Source organism: Crassostrea angulata, chromosome 6 (genome assembly GCF_025612915.1).
Source record: "Crassostrea angulata isolate pt1a10 chromosome 6, ASM2561291v2, whole genome shotgun sequence".
Classification (NCBI taxonomy): Eukaryota; Metazoa; Mollusca; class Bivalvia; order Ostreida; family Ostreidae; genus Magallana; species Magallana angulata.
Genome location: NC_069116.1, coordinates 57,268,327 through 57,285,089, shown reverse-complemented (window position 1 = coordinate 57,285,089; position 16,763 = coordinate 57,268,327). Strand labels below are relative to the sequence as shown.

Below are 16,763 nucleotides of genomic sequence, written 5' to 3'. Positions count from 1 at the left end.
TAAAGGTATTCGGTTGTACATTTAGGATATATATGTTCATTTCCGATATATCCCATACGTACTCCGTTTTAAAGTGCGATGACAAATCGGCTTTTTTATGAGTATTAGAACATAAAGAGAGGAAAATTGTAAAATATAGAAGTTTTAGGGATGTAAGAAAATTTTTGACTCGCAATTATATGATCGAGAATATGCAAAATGTTAGTTTCAACATTTAAAACCTTTGCATAACAAGAGCATTTTGCATAGGGGGTGTGTTTACCAGAAGAAACTTCCGTAAACAAATGTCTTCAAACGTTTTATTTGGATGAAAATGCTCGAAAACATGTAGAGAAATTACTGTCTCATGCGTTATGAATCATATGTTATATAGTTTTTGAAAGCAGTAACATATTTGGAATCTGTGAATTTTTTATTTGCTGCTGAAAAGAAAATCTACTTCCGGTACATTTTTCTTCATATCAATAATGAGAGATTGTCAGACTTTGTCTCCTTAGACAATTCTACATGAGAAGACTAGTAGTCTGTTTATAAGGTAACTCTTCTTCTACTCTTGAGGGAGAAAATGTTGGTGTGTGTATTTATAGAATTCTGATTTCACTTTTTGTTGAACAGACCTTAATCCAGAAGTGAATTGTGATCTATTGGCAAAAGTTGGAACAGTTCTGTGATTTTTATCACTGTAAGAAGTTAACATTTTAGATAACATTTTCATACACTGTGTAAAAATATTACAAGACCATATAATTGGCGGATTAATATTAAATCTGTGATTTAGAGTTGTAATTTTTTGTAACAGTGGTTGCCAAAGCTGTTGAATTATAACGTTACTGATCAAGCATCTCCTTTATTGGTGCATTGAAATGTCATGGTGCATTGTTGTTCACAAAGCAGTGTAGTATTACATTGCCATTATATCAGCCTGGAGAATCGGGCTGCACTGTACATAAAGATTTAAGTGACGGCATGTACAATTTTAATGACAGGTTACAAAGTATGTCTTTAAAAAATAAATTGAAACATCAAAATTGTTACTAGGATGTTAATTTTTTTTGTCCATCATGTTAGCTTTAATTAAATTTTAAGTAAAAAGTTAATGATATCTGATCTAAATATGCAAGTTTGCTCCTAATGTACTTTTTTATAAAATGACTGGCCCTTATTTTTCTGAATTTACCTGGTAACTTCCAGTATCTTGTGAAAATACCTAGGGTCTAATATTTATATCAAAACAAATGCATGATTTTTTACTGTGTGATGCATTACTTAATTTTCTTTCAGTAATTAATGAAAACTCAACATATCATTACGGTTTTCATTGTCTCAAAGATGCCACTTGATTGTCAAATATTTAAAACATTTTGTCATTACATTGTTTCATAATTTCATAGTTTTTTGTGTTAGTTAGTTTTATTCTAAAATCATTATGTTACTTTGTTTTAATTATTGTAGCTGATGTTAGTTTTGTTACTTTGATATGATTAAAGAACCCGTAACCAATTCTTATGTTATTGTTATTGTGATATTAAAATGACATTATTTGATTTTTACAGGTAGTATGGAGGTGGGTCTGAGAGTTGTCAGAGGCCCTGACTGGAAGTGGGGAAATCAGGACGGTGGAGAGGGACATGTGGGGACTGTTGTTGAAATCGGGAAACCAGGGAGCTCCACCTCACCAGACAAAACCGTGGTGGTGCAGTGGGACTCTGGGTCCAGGACAAACTATCGTGTGGGATATCAAGGAGCTTATGACCTACGAGTTTTAGACAACGCACCCATAGGTATATAATTAGTTAACACATACTAGTAGATATACATAGGACTACATGTGGCTACAGAATAATTTAAATCATAGACCAATTCGGATATACCTTATGAAATAATTTTTTTTTTATATTAGGTGTCAAACACCAGAACATAATTTGTGATGCCTGTAAAAAGCAAGGAATTCAAGGCATGCGATGGAAATGCACCAAATGTCATGACTTTGACCTGTGTACTGCATGTTACATGGCCGACAAGCATGATCTAGGACATGCATTTCTAAGAATAGAAAATGCTTTGTCTAGAGGGTTAGTTGATCCTTTTATCTTCTTTTAAATTACATATGGTATGGACTGAAATTCTTAAAATTTTAACGAAATGTATTTGGTGTTATCAAATTTCATTCTAAATGGTTTTTAGTGAAAAAATGCCGAAGAGAAAGGACACTCAGAACAGTACCCGAGCTCAGTCCTTTGGTATATTTTCTGGAGCCAAGGTCATTCGTGGACCTGACTGGGACTGGGGCAATCAAGATGGTAAAGGTTGAATATGATTTCCTTTTTGCATTTGAATCTCTTTTTACTATTTTATTATGATCTTGAATTTAAAATCAAAAACAGTTGGTATTTTACCATACACATTGATCATTCAAACCATAAAGCTCTTGAGTTTATGATTACAGGTGGAGAAGGGAAGATAGGAAAGACAACAGACATCCGGGGCTGGGACTCCGAATCTGGGCGCAGTGTGGCCCATGTAACCTGGCAGTCAGGCTCAACCAATGTATATAGGGTGGGACACAAAGGGAAGGTGGATCTCAAGTATATCCAGTCAGCCCCGGGCTGGACTTACTACAAGGAGCACTTACCTGTTCTAGGTAAGAAGATACAGCAAGCGTACAGAATCATCTTGTCAGAATTTGTTATGTGTGTATTTTACATAACATCTTTTTTATTTCAATGTTCAGGAGAATTTACAGATGTTGTGGCCCAGGGTGGCATTCCATGCCAGTTTAAAGTTGGAGATAAAGTCCGCGTGGACCTGGAAGCAGACATACTGAAGTGTATGCAGGAGGGACACGGAGGCTGGAATCCTCGAATGGCCGAGGTACTAAACATGTCCAACTGACAAAACATGTGTCTTAATTATTTCTAGGCTTATTTGATAATATTTAATAATATTCCATTATATATATTAAGGTGTCTTTTTTATTCTAGTACATTGGAAAGGTTGGAACAGTCCACAGAATAACAGAGAGGGGGGATGTCAGGGTGCAGTATGAAGGGTGCTCCAACAGGTGGACATTTCACCCTGGCGCTCTCACAAAGGTTATTACATGCAATTTCATACTTCTTTTCTCCCTTCATTTTTTCCACAATTTTTACCTGGTACATGTACATCCTTAATGAGATAAAAAATGATGTCTCAAAACAATTCAGCCAATCACTGACCTCTCGTGTTTGTTGGTGTTAAGGTTCATGTGTTTGCTGTTAACGATTGTGTGAGGATCTCGGACAACATCCATCAAGTGAAGGAGATGCAGAAAAGCCACGGCGAGTGGACAGAGAACATGAAAACAGTGAGTTACTGGCTTCTTATTGCTGCATTCAATGCTTTGAATTCATAGAATGGAAATAAGTGAAAACGATGGAATTTTCTTCACCTAAAAACTGCTACAGAAATGAGGAATAGATCAATAAAGGAAGTAGAACATACAAACCATTAGATTTTGTTTATCACCTGAGCACTGTATGGTATCTTGATAATACATGTTCCTGTTACAGACCCTGGGTAGAGTAGGCAGAGTGTTAAAGGTTTACGCCGATGGAGACCTGCGGGTGGCAGTGGCCAATCAGACGTGGACGTTCAATCCAGCGTGTTGTTCTATTGTTCCGTCAATAGAGCCAGATAATAACAACACAAATGGCGGACATGAACAGCGAGATCACTCAAGTAAGTCTTATAGCCAAATCTCAATAAAAAATACAGGTCTTCAGTACATACAATGTTCTGCACACAGGTGCATGACGACAGGACAGACACCCCCCTAGTTAGATTAGAAGTCATAAAAGGATGATCTAATGGGGGGAAAAAGGAGTCTATACTTGGGGGTGGAGGAGGGATTGAGGGGTGGTCCTGTCCTCAAGCACCCTCATCCATCAACATCTTTAAACTATTGATGACTTTGCTATACATGTACTTAACAAAATATAGGTATATAAGACAGCTTTTTAGTTTGAATGATTTTTCTTTGTTAATACATATATGTTTAAAAGAGGCTAAACTGGAGCAGATTAAAATATTTCATTATTTACCCTGAGAAACTTTTTATTCCTTATTTTTTGCCTTTGCCTTTTTCTGATACATATATCCTTAGTAACCATGTAAGTACTTGTTTATATCAGCTAATGGTCTTTATTATTTTTACAGCAACCCTCTCTGACCTTTTGGAGCAGTTGATGGACATCAGAGCTGATACCACCGGCCCTGAGAGATTGGTCAGGGAGGCTGCTCAAGGTCATGCTGATGCGGTAAAGGACATTGTCACAAAACACCCAGATAAGGTCAGTAGCGCCAGTCACTTCAAACTGTGTATTTACAAGTTATAGCAAAGGAGAAAAGGATAAGTATACTGAAGTATGTGTTGATACTTTTCATGTTGCTTTGTTAATGTTTTTATAATGTTGCTGTTTGTGACACTAAGGCGTTTGATTGATTGAAGAGGTTTGACAAGTACAGTTTGTGATGTTAAAAGACTGACCAATCAAGGTGTTGATATCACTTGTAGGTGGACCAAAAGAGTTCTGGGAAGTCGGCTCTCCAGGTGGCCAGTCATCAAGGTCACAAAGAAATCGTTCAGATCCTCCTGACTCACAACGCTAAGCTCACCGTACAGGACGAGGACGGTGATACAGCTCTCCATTACTCCGCTTTTGGGTGTGTTTTTTTTAAAATAATATACAATCATTAATTATGTTGGACTTATTTTAAGCTATATAGATGAAACATTGCATATTGTACAGCTGAAAATTGCAGTAAGGTAGGAAAGTTTAGAATAACAGTCAATTAATCAAATGTCAATCCAACTTAAACTTCAATAAATGTGGATCTTTGTTATTGTTATGAACTGTTATACTGATGGTTTGTAAATATCTCTCCTTGTCAGAAATCAACCTGAAGTGATGGAACTTCTACTCAAGAAAGGTGCTCAAATTAATGCATTGAACAATGGCGGATGTAGTACATTGCATGTGGCTGTCAACAAACAGCATGCGGAGTGTGTCCGAATCTTGCTTAAAAACAAGTGTAATGTAAACATACAGGTAAACAAACTAGAAAGGCTTGTACTCTAAAGAAAAGACATTTTATTATTATTTTTTGTCAACAAGTTTCTGTGCTTTTGATGAAACGAGGGAGATGATTTATGTCATTAAGAATCTAAATTTAGAGAAGTGAATTTAATTAAGAGAAAATTTACATGTTGCTGTAATGGAGAGGTAGATATGCCAGGTTGCATTTTTAGGAGTTAGCTTGGTGCATGTAAATCTTTGTATTGCTGAACCAAAATTTGCTTGATTATTTGTTTTCTGAAGATAACTTTAAATAAAAGCATTGAAAGTGAGTAAAGCCTAGTGGAGATATTAGTGCAGGGCATTACATGCACAAGTATGATGACTTCTGTTAGCTGTAGGGATATGCAGTGTGATTCATAGATGTGACTGGAGACTTGTAAGATGAACCAGTTGATGCTGCCTATTTGTAATTTGACAGCGAGTCTTCTGTGTTGTAGGATTCTTATGGCGACACAGCTTTACACGACGCCATCGGTAAAGAAAAGCAGGACATAATAGACGGCCTGATTAATTACCCAAGTATTGACTTCACTCTGAAGAACAAGCGAGGATTCAATGTACTTCACCATGCTGCCCTAAAGGGAAATAATTTGTAAGTTCATCACCAAATTTAACCCCTCCACCACTCCAAAATTTTATAGGGTTTTTTTTCTATTTTTGTTTACGAGTAATTTCAGTCATACTTTGTTGGCTTCTTGTATTTGGGATTTGAATTGCTAGGCTGGTAAATGATAAGACTTGTATGGTCTTATATTTCCATGTATATCAATAATTCTGTTACAGTGCTACAGAGAAGATTCTTCAAAAATGTCGACAGATTGTGGATATCAAGAAGGATGATGGATTCTCTGCTATTCATTTGGCAGCACTAAATGGACATCGAGATGTCACCTTTTCACTTCTGACACTGGTCAGTGGCTCATTATCTAATGTAAAACAGATAACTGAATATGTTTGTAGTGACTAACATTATCTTATTATATTTTCAAAATTCAAACTTATGCTTTTAATATTTAAAAAAGGGTACCCTTCCTTACTGAAATGTATTTGTGAATTCTGAATTTTGACTATAAAGATCGATCCCATTAGAAATACTGAAGGTTCTTCCATCTGTAAGGGTAATGGAAGAGTCATTTAAATGATGTATTAATTGTGTCTGCAGGGCCAAGCTAACATCGAGATCAGAAACAACCGCCAGCAGACTCCGCTACTTCTGGCGGTGTCTCAGGGCCACACCTCCATTGTGGAGCTCCTGGTCAGCAGCGGTGCTGACCTTAGGGTGGAGGACGAGGATGGAGACACCACACTCCACCTGGCACTGATGCGGCAGAGCGTGACCTCAGAACAGGAGAACACACCAATGTTGGATTCGGTAAGTGTGAACTGTAAAACATGTAATTGTAAGGTTTTTAAGTGTGACCTCAGAACTAAAAGACGTTAGTGTATGATGCTGTAAATGACACTTCAGAACTGTTTAATATGGAGACATATAAGTGTGACCTCAGAACTTTGAAACATGCCAATGTAAGGTTCTTTAAGAGTTACTTACTTCTGATTCTTGAAGTTCTTTAAGTGTGACCCCAGAATTGCAAAAACATGCCAATGTAAGGTTTTGTTAGTATGATCAGAATTGTAGAAAATGCTTAAGTAAAGTTCTGTAATTGTGAACTGTAAAAAGATGTCAGCAAGGTTCTGATAGTTGACTTCAGAATAGTAATCCATTAAGTGTTATATTATGTGTTTGTGTTAATGACTAATTTGACTGCAGATTTGTAATACATGGCAATGTTCCATTACCGGTAATTTGACGTGCTTATTTTCATCAAGTATGAATGCATGGCCTTCAGTTTTTTTAATATTGCTGCACAGTAATTTTAGTTCCTGATCATGCCATGTGTACATGTATGTCTGTTTCAAATACTTTTGGGTTTTTTTATGAAAGATTCGAGAACATTTAGAGAAGAAGGGTTTGGAGGACATCACCTGGGGAATTCTGATGACGTGTTACCTGGCGGAGAAAGGAGCTGACCTGTATCACAAGAACCACCAGGGAAAGACCCCCCTCAGTATCATCGGGGACTCCAAAACAGAGGAGGTGGTGCAGGAGTATGCCACTGGAAAGTGAGAGCTCTTCACTTTACAATGTCAAATTACTGTAAATTTCTCTAGGAATTATGAGATGACTTGTTGATGAAGAAATTGTGGATTTTCCCCTTTCATTGATCTTAATTGTACTTCTTTGTCAGGCTTGTGTATTTCATTTAAAGCTGCATGGTCCGATTTTTTTGCTCTTACGGTATCAAATAATTTTCCATACAAACCAGTTATCTTAGAAAGTTATAGATCTTTGCCTATTAACACCAGCAGAATCGGTCTCCTTTCAAAGTTAGAAATATACAAAGTAAATAAGATAATTTCTTTATGGGCATACAGAAAAACAAACCAAATTGCATCATGTGAATATTTAGAAAAGGAAACCGTTTGGTTTGGTCCCCTGAATGTTTGGGTTTATTCAACTCGCATGTTATGCATCAACTGTAAACAAAACAAACTTTAGAAATGCATGTATTAGTGAACAAAATGTACACAGGTTTATTTTTGATTTACCAAATTATTACAATCACAGCCGCCTCGACATCGGGGGCGAATTTTGATATGAGGCAAAATAACACTGTACCTCTTTATGTCATCTGTTTTGTTAACAAATTTATTCATCTTTTTTTTTATTCTTGATTGACAGGGAAAACTACCGCAATATCTTTAATTATGCACATACTTAGTAACTATCTTTTAAAACCGTTCACAAAATTTGATATGAAATCAGACCAAGCAGCTTTAAAGATCACCAAAAAAGTGACGGAAAAACACATCTATATTAATTTTCTGAAATTAAATATGAAAGACATAGTTTTACCCATAACAATCATTCTAGCAAATCACAGCTTTCCTGCATCTTTTGACTTTTTGATTTGATTTAACCTATCTTACTGGTTTCTTCTGTATGTAATAACACTACAAAATGCTACACCTAGGATCCTTATATCATGCCTTGCTTTCTATATTACAGTGTCACCAACATTCCCTCCTCAGAGAAGGAGTGTATTATTTGTGAGGATCAGCAGGCCAGTATCAAGTTTGAGCCGTGCGGACATGTCGTGGTCTGTCAGGAGTGCTGTCAGAGGGTCAAGAAAATCAAACGATGTTTTACGTGCCGCGCCAACATCGAATTCAAGAAAATAGGTACGCAACATCTTCTATTCTAAATCCTACTCAGTACTGCTAATTTTATCTCTTTTTAAGGTGTTTGTTATGAAGAACATGTAACCAAGACACATCATCATAGAATTGTTTTACTTTTTATGCAATGTTAAGTTTAACTTTGATTAACCTGTTATTTTTGATTTGTATGTTTTTTATGGTCATTCAGGTGACAAGGAATTGAGTGAACCGATTGACAATCCATCAACGGATGAAGACATTACGGTGTGTACAATCTGTATGGAGAGAAAGAAGGACACGGCTTTCCTGTGTGGTCACATGGTATGCCATGTGTGTGGGGAGTCGTTGCGGAACTGCCACATGTGTCGGAGAGTCATCACCAAGAAGATTCCAATCTATTTATAGATCTTATGGATACATATTGTTTATGGTTGTTTCTACAAATAAAATGATTGACTTCAGGGGCATCCATTTTTGGAAAGCACCTGATCAGAGACATAATGTCAATAGACAAGCACTGTATATGAATTACAAATGTTTGGGAGTTTTTATTGCTCTATAGCATTGTATTGAATTATAGCACATGTAATGTGTTCTGTGTGACTGTGCAATTGTGTGGAGATTTGTACATGTGTTTTTTTTTATGCATTTACATGAAATAACAGTACAATATTGTAACATTAGTGGCATTTTTTCTGCATGAATTCATTGAGTTTTATGATAATTTATGACTCTATTACAGCTATTTGCTTATGAATTTATTATAAGTCACTCTAAAATTAAATTATTTTTTTTGATAATTTTCTGTTAATGTTGAAAGTAAGAAGACAGCTAACAAATAAGACAGTATGTCATATAAAGAAAGAAATTATTTTGGTCTAGATTTGAGGAAGATGAATAGTATTCTGTGATAGAGTGGTCTCCCTTGGTGAGGCTCTCCAGGGGTTCACAAAGTGTGATAGAAGGATTGGACTCAACTGTCCGCTTCATACAAACTGTGTATTTGATATCTTTTGTTGTTGTATTTGATACACTACATTCGATGTAAACCATTGCTTTTGTTTATATGCAACCGTTCGTCGTCTCTCTCTCTCTCTGTCCTATTTTTGTGTGATACTTTCTCTCTCTTCCAGTAATGTGCCTTGCTTCAATGTTGGGCATTTTCGCACATGTAGTTTGTTTCCTGTTTGCTGAATGCATGTAGCAATCCTTGTAATCTATTTGAAATTATAGGTAAGATCTGCTCTCTTAACGCGTAAGTGAACGGATCTACCATCTTATTTTTAATTAGATTGCTATCAATGGTTTCTTATCAGAAATTACAATAATTAATAAACGATTGATTTTATTTGTGCAAGCTTTGATAACTATTAACTTTTGAAACTTAACTTTATTTTGAAGAAAAAAAGTGTTATACTACAAAGAACCAAAGAGAAAATGCTTGTTTCTTCATATTGTAAGGCGATGAACTGCTTCCTGTGGAGAGGGAACTGAGACTGCATGCATTCAACCACAGGAACTATAGAAACCTGTTTAATTTATTTATTATTTTATATAATTGATGGTCTATTTCTTGTGTTGGAATTATGTTGCTACCTCTTTGAATAAGGCATGTCCGTGATACGATTATAATGATGACAAGAACACCAAATCATGCGCTACTGTAATTAAGTAGTGGGGTTCAAACTGAGAAAATACCTAAGATAGTACGATGCAAGGAGGATTTATATAGACATTTTTATTTGACGATTTTTTGTACACCAGGTTATGTTTTCATTATTGATATAGACCTCTGTAATAATTTTATCTATTGACAAGTGTACAACACCTTGAATGGAGAATTTGTTTTGAATGTTTAAACATATGATAGTGCTACTGAATCAATACAACCTGGGGTTATTTTAACAAATAAATGTGTCATTTAGAAGGCTTTGTGTTCAGTTGTTCACTTGCATTGTAAGGTTATCATGACATCTAGATAAAAAAAGATTTCATTGCTGTATACTATTCGCACAGACTCCTGAAGATCAAGGTCTGCTACAGCACATATACATAAACCACCCAAATTAAACTTGGTATAAGAGGATGAATGAAAATGACACCACAAAACCGCACACAGGCTAGATTGGATATCTATATTATAGAAGATATTAGACTGTGAAGAGATCAGTATATAGCAGACAATGCTCCGTAAAGTTACCAAACTACAATAATTAATGCATAGCTTCATTTATAATGTTTTAGACGGATTATGAATTGAAAAGGTGTATTTCTCAAATTCTTCAATATCAAGAACAGATAAAAAAAATTGTAGAGTTAGTTTTAAGTTCGTACGTGTGAGTAAGTGCCGTTTCTATAATACTAGTATATACCACAGGCACCTGACGTTAAATGTTTCTATTGTAATTACCGATAAAAATATCCTGTATTGCGAATGCCCATTGAGATCATTTTCGTAGAAAATGTTTTTTTCGTGAAAAAACTCGTAAATTTCGTGAATAAATCCGAAATTTTCGCGAATGAACAAATTACTTCACATATTAACACAAAACTTTCGCGAATAAACGCGTAACTTTCGCGATATTACGCGAAACGTTCGTGCAAAAAAGTGTTACATTCGGGTTTACACTAAACAGTAAAACTACGAGATGCAATAAGTGCATTTCCAACCAATATCGGTTCAATATCACGTAAATATTTGGGTTTTTTTAATTGGGTATTGATGAAAAAAAATTATATACTAGTAAACACTACCTGTTTAATTCTCTTTACGATGTACGCGTACTTCCTTTAACAGTGTATGATAAAAGATATATAATACACTAGTGATATATTTCAGTACATATGTTTAACAGTAATGTTACATTTATCTTCATATTTATAAGTGCTTCCAAAATGATAAAAGAAGTTTGAAATGAATCATAGAAGAATTAATATTTATACAAATATGAATATTTATAGCTTATTTTAATCAAATATCATTGTAAAATAAAGGATATCATTTTTTTTTTTAAATGTTATATATACATATTTGTTATACCTCCGCGACATAAATTAACGTCTAGTTTGACAGTTTTATACCAGAAAAATAAGTCAAGCTTTGAATTGAAATAAGTTCAATCTACAAATTTTTTCAAGTTATTGTTCAAATTCAAATAACGTTAATTTGTCCTCGAAAATCACCTACAGATTTCCTACGTTTGAATTTGTATTAATTTCAGAAATAAGATTATTAATGATTGCCTGTTCGAACACAGGATCGCCGAACAATGAAAAATGATGCTCCACCTCCTTATTTACTTGGAACATCTTACATCTAACAGTTTTATGAAGTTTTATCAGATTTATTTATATCTACATGTATGCATGTATATAAAGAAAGCAGAAAGCTGCTTGGTCCGATTTTATATCAAATTTTATGCACGCTTTTAAACGATGGCTATGCTTAGTATATGTAAAATAAAAGACATTGCAGTTTTACCCGTCAATTATGCCAAATTTCAATGAAGAAAAATACGTACAAAATTTGCTAACAAAACAAACGATATTAAAAGGTACCGCGTTATTTCGCCTCATGTTAAATTTCACCCCTGACGACGAGACGGGTATGGTTGTATTACGACTTTGACATCGCTTTAAATAAAGGTCGAAATGATCAGACAATTACAAATAAACATGTGTACGTTTTGTTCGCTAATATTTCCAAAGTCTGCTTTCTTTACAATCGATGCATAGCATGCGGGTTGAATAACCCCAATCATTGGGGGGACGAAACCAAGCGGTTTCCTTTTCTAAACATTCCCGTGATGCATTTTGGTTTGTTTTTTCGTTTGCCCAAAGAGAAATTATTTTTATTTACTTTGAATATTTCTAACTTTGAAAGGAGACTGATTCTGCTGGTGTAAATAGGAGAAAGTCCATAACTTTCTAAGATTAATGATTTGTATGGAAAAATTTTTGATACTGTAATTACAAAAAAATCGGACCAAGCAGCTTTAAATTTTTTTTTTGATAAATCAACGTAAAAAGATGATATGATATTAATGAATAGTATTTATTTAAAACTATAAATTTATATTAAAACGCGTTTATTCGCGAACGTTTCGCATTTATTCGCGAAAGTAATGCGTTTATTATAATCCGATTATTAATCGATTTAATTATACATTGTACCAGGATCTGTAATAGCTTTCTAAGCTTCTTGCACATTTCTACACTATTATATATTTATTTTTTTTATTTTTTACCTTTATGATGAGTAATGGGGCATTTGAAAAGTATAAATTTTGTAAAATTTTCATTGCTCTGCAAGTTTTTTAATCTATGTAGCTAATCATTCTTATTTCTGTTGACAATAGGAAGAGGGTCTGGTTTTTAATAAGAGTGATTGATGAATTTTTTAAAATCATTTTTTTACTCATACGAAGTGAGTTAAGGTCAGACGACACGTTCCTCAATTTTAGATAACTTTTTCCAGGAATTTGTTAATGGTTTACTACTACTTTGACAAGCTTTCTAGCAAAAAATTAGGGTACCTTACCAGGCATTTCTGCAAAATACTAGAATATGCAATTTCCTATATAATCTTCTTGAAAATACACTTGAATTGCTGTTATAGAAATATTTCATTATAACTATATTTCCGCCGGGGCGGGGCTTTGAACTCACGACCTCTTAATCCTATAAGCTTCTGGCAGTGAGCGACCACGGTTCTAACCACTCGACCATCTAGACATGTAACCAAATTCAAGTAAATTTTGATCATTCTTAAAGTAATTATAAAATTAATATTTTTTATTGGAACTCTTTATTACGAGGAGATACAAAAAAGATTCTCGAGGAACGTGTCGTCTGACCTTAAATTGGTGTAAAGTAATAAAATTGACATGTTTTGTGTTAAAACAAATTTGTGGAACAAAAGCATACTTTTCAGGGTATTAGTTGTTTCCTCTCTATGACATCACTGGTACTATGACGTCATAATACTTTATGAGGCATATCGGGAAATTTTTGGACATTGATAGTTTGCAACATTCTTTCCAACTTCGTCTTGTGTTTTCTGGCGTTGAATCTCCGTGATGATTTGATTTTTCTACGACCCCTCGCAGTCACGAAATTTGGGATAATTAGATACAATCGTACAGAACTTATCAGGTAAAACTCGGCAGCATCTAAATAAATATACTTCTTTAAGAAATTGTCCATGATATGTCCCGAGTATTTTTAATGCTGGGAAATAAATTATTTCTTAATTGTTCATATGTCTTAGACGAAATGTATATTATTTTCATCCATAATTTTTCGTTTCAGTCGAAAAAAAACTTCTGAGAAATGGATTTCACAAATAGGAAAGACTTCTTGGTAGGAAGACTTCCCTTTAATGATGACAGAGATAGCTTGGACAGCTGTTCCCTGGACAGCTATATGAACAGCGACGCCTCTTCTCTCGGTCACTCGCCTTCGTTCCATGAGAGCGGCCGCTTGATTCCAGGGAGTGCCTACACAGAGTTGACAGACTCCACACTAACCTTGACCCCACAGAGTGCCAGGTGGCGACCCCCCACTGGCTTCTCGCCAACCAGTCCACCACCGATGTACTATCACCCCGGTCAGTATCATGGTAAACACTGCCGAAATGTAATGGGAGTCAAGGGACAGAAAGGGACCAAACCTCATGGGATCCCTGGTAGAGGATACCAACCGACACGATATGGCGGACAGTACGTAGAGGTCAGGCATGTAGACAGATATGGCCACAAGTACAAGAGCACCAAGCTCCCTGCTATCCATACAAAACTTGCTTCTGTGTATGGCATCCCTCAGACAGTCGAGCCTATAAGATGTGCAACGGTGGTCCACAAAAACACCGGACAGCGAAAGACTGGCCCAAAGCAAGAGTCCATCGGAGTGACCCTACCTCCCATACACACGGGGCATGCTCAAAGTCAATGCAGGAAAATCCAGAACAAAGCCACCAAGAAAACGGCCTCAGTTCAGGCCAAGGCGACCTCAGGGACCATCCGATCAGACCTGGATGTCTTACAAACCCGTGCTATGGCCCCACCCTTCAACACGTATGTAGACGAGGCAGCATCAGCCCGATTTGTCCGTCATTATTACGACGAGCATCGCTGAGTACAAAGGCAACTTTACAACCTAGCGAAGTATTATGATGTAATGCAACAAACAATAACTTTATTTTTTTTTTGGGGGGGGGGGGGGGGTTGAAAGAGCTTTCTGAGTCAAGGTCTGGTTCTTAGATCTTTTCTTGACCTCTCTAACGTGTTAGATTCATTAGATTCATGGGTAGCTACAGATACCTTCGTCCGTACAAGAACTGTGTATTTTTGACAATGCATGATATGTCGATTTTTTAAATTCATTGGCATAAATTCCAATGCCCATCGCAATAACTCCGGTTAAAGGACACATGTATCCAAAGCTAGTATTCCAGTTTTATAGCTAGTACTCCGCTGCATGGATGACTGGATTCGGCAAGAAAGGCAAATATATACGTCGGTGTCACAAAAGCAAGGTACCCAAAGCAAACATTCCAGCGTATCAGGAACCCGGTACCCATCGCTAGTACTTTGTGCGCTATAACATGATTCCGGTACCCGTTTATAACAATCCGGTGTAACAGATCTCTGGTACCCAAAGCTAATATTCCGGTATATCAGGGATCCATTACCATTCGTTAATTCTCCGGCATAACAGGAATCCGTTATCAATCGCTAGTCCCCTGTTATAACAGAACTCCGGTACCACAAGTACTCCGGTATCACAAGCACTCCGGTATAACATGACCCCGTTACCAAAAGTACTCCGGTATATCAGAACTCCGGTACCACAAGTCACCAGTATAGATAACAGAACTCCGGTACTCATAGCTAATGCTCTGGAATAACAGGACTTACTACCCATAATTAGTACTTTGGAGAGTCTTTCGTAACTATATTTTAAATTGAAATTTACTTTGGAATATTTATTATCTACCATATTGAGTTTTAAATGTTACTTATGTTAATTTTATCTGAATATGTATTTACTATTTACACGATTTAACATGCTAAACATATGGTCTTTTTGCAATATGCATATACCATATACATGTATTTAAATTTTAATCAATAAATAAAATAAAATGAATACTATTTAACTTGTTTTCGTCAATTTTAATACCTTTCTGGTTCAAACATTGGGGATTTATTTATTTATGGTGGTATGGGGCACCTGTCGATATTAATGTGGATAAAAGAATATTACAATTGAAATACTTTCACCGGTACATAATTTCCAAATTTTACATTATTTTACAAAAAAAAAATGTTTTAAATATTTTTGGAAAGGTAAAACTTATAAAAGCCGCAGTGGGATTCGAACTCATGGCTTACAGATTCATAGTTAACGCTCTAACCCATTGCGCATTCTATATTTTGATGTTGACATTATTTATCAATTTGATTTCTAGTGTCAAGGCCTGAAGTTAAGTATTTTTCTCATATAAACAAAAAAATAAATAATTAAATAATAAATCCTCTTCCTAATAGGTAGAGGGTATATATGATTTCTTTTTATATATGTGAAAAATATCACTCTTTGGAGCTCTATGAATAAATCTGATTATTACCGTAAGGGTTGTAATTATAATCATTGCATGTTTCTATAATATCCTGTACATTTAAACAATAAAATGCTTCCTTTTGGGGATTCATTCGGGATATGAAGGTAGCGACATTGCAGAAAAAATACATAACCCGCGTTAGCGATGATCGCTACCTTCATAACCCGCATGAATCATCAAAGAAAGCATTCTATTATTTATATGAACATCTTTCTTTAACTAATTAATAAATTGATTATGAAAAGTTAGTAAAATTCACTAAATTACTGTTAATGTACATAAGTACGTTAGCTAAAAGAAACAGCCAAATCGTCTCCTGTGAGACTTTGAGTCTGACATCATCATGATTATTTTGTGCAGTCCGTGATTTTTCTTACGCAGGTTGCTGGTGGCTTCGACCAATCGATAAACAGAGCGTGTCCATTTTATTCCTGTCAGTATCTTGTCAGTTTCAGCCGTTGTAGATTTCGACCAATCGATAAACGGGGCGTGTAGATTTCAGTCTGGCTGTTTCTATAGAGCTATGAATTAACTATATGTTTCCGTAAGAAATAGAGGAAATAATATTTAGTAGATGTAAATATATATCGTTGAAAACGGCATACCTGGTTATCTCACAAAGAAGGAAAAAGTAAATCAATTTTCTACATTAATTGATACGGTCAGCGTTGATATTCTTTCGGGGTTTTCCCAATTATTTTGTTTTGTTTCTTTGTTATTTTTCTTTTTTCTACATGAAATCAAATAGCTTGGAACAAATTTAAGAAATTCAAAAAACAACAATAAAACAACACACACCAACA

General features: G+C 35.3%; 2 protein-coding genes across 4 annotated transcripts; both read left to right on the top strand.

Annotated features, from left to right (window-relative positions):
• Positions 1-105: 105 nt before the first annotated feature.
• LOC128186827 (E3 ubiquitin-protein ligase MIB2-like) lies at positions 106-10,264 on the top strand. 3 transcript variants are annotated; one of them, XM_052856746.1, is made up of 19 exons: positions 106-535; positions 616-682; positions 1,554-1,781; positions 1,901-2,072; positions 2,185-2,306; positions 2,447-2,641; positions 2,732-2,871; positions 2,982-3,092; positions 3,239-3,343; positions 3,549-3,717; positions 4,195-4,328; positions 4,553-4,701; positions 4,931-5,087; positions 5,555-5,709; positions 5,901-6,027; positions 6,280-6,489; positions 7,060-7,238; positions 8,185-8,357; positions 8,545-10,264. In XM_052856746.1, the coding sequence occupies exons 3-19, from the start codon at positions 1,559-1,561 to the stop codon at positions 8,739-8,741; spliced, it is 2,718 nt and encodes a 905-aa protein (XP_052712706.1). In that variant the 5' UTR covers positions 106-535; positions 616-682; positions 1,554-1,558; the 3' UTR covers positions 8,742-10,264. The 3 variants fall into 3 exon arrangements, with proteins under 3 accessions (XP_052712706.1, XP_052712705.1, XP_052712707.1); XM_052856745.1 differs by lacking the exon at positions 616-682; XM_052856747.1 differs by lacking the exon at positions 616-682 and having other exon boundaries at positions 109-535; positions 2,185-2,300.
• Positions 10,265-13,453: 3,189 nt separating this feature from the next.
• LOC128186843 (uncharacterized) lies at positions 13,454-14,512 on the top strand. Its single transcript, XM_052856772.1, has one exon. It carries the CDS (start codon positions 13,668-13,670, stop codon positions 14,469-14,471), a length of 804 nt encoding a protein of 267 aa, XP_052712732.1. The 5' UTR covers positions 13,454-13,667; the 3' UTR covers positions 14,472-14,512.
• Positions 14,513-16,763: the final 2,251 nt, after the last annotated feature.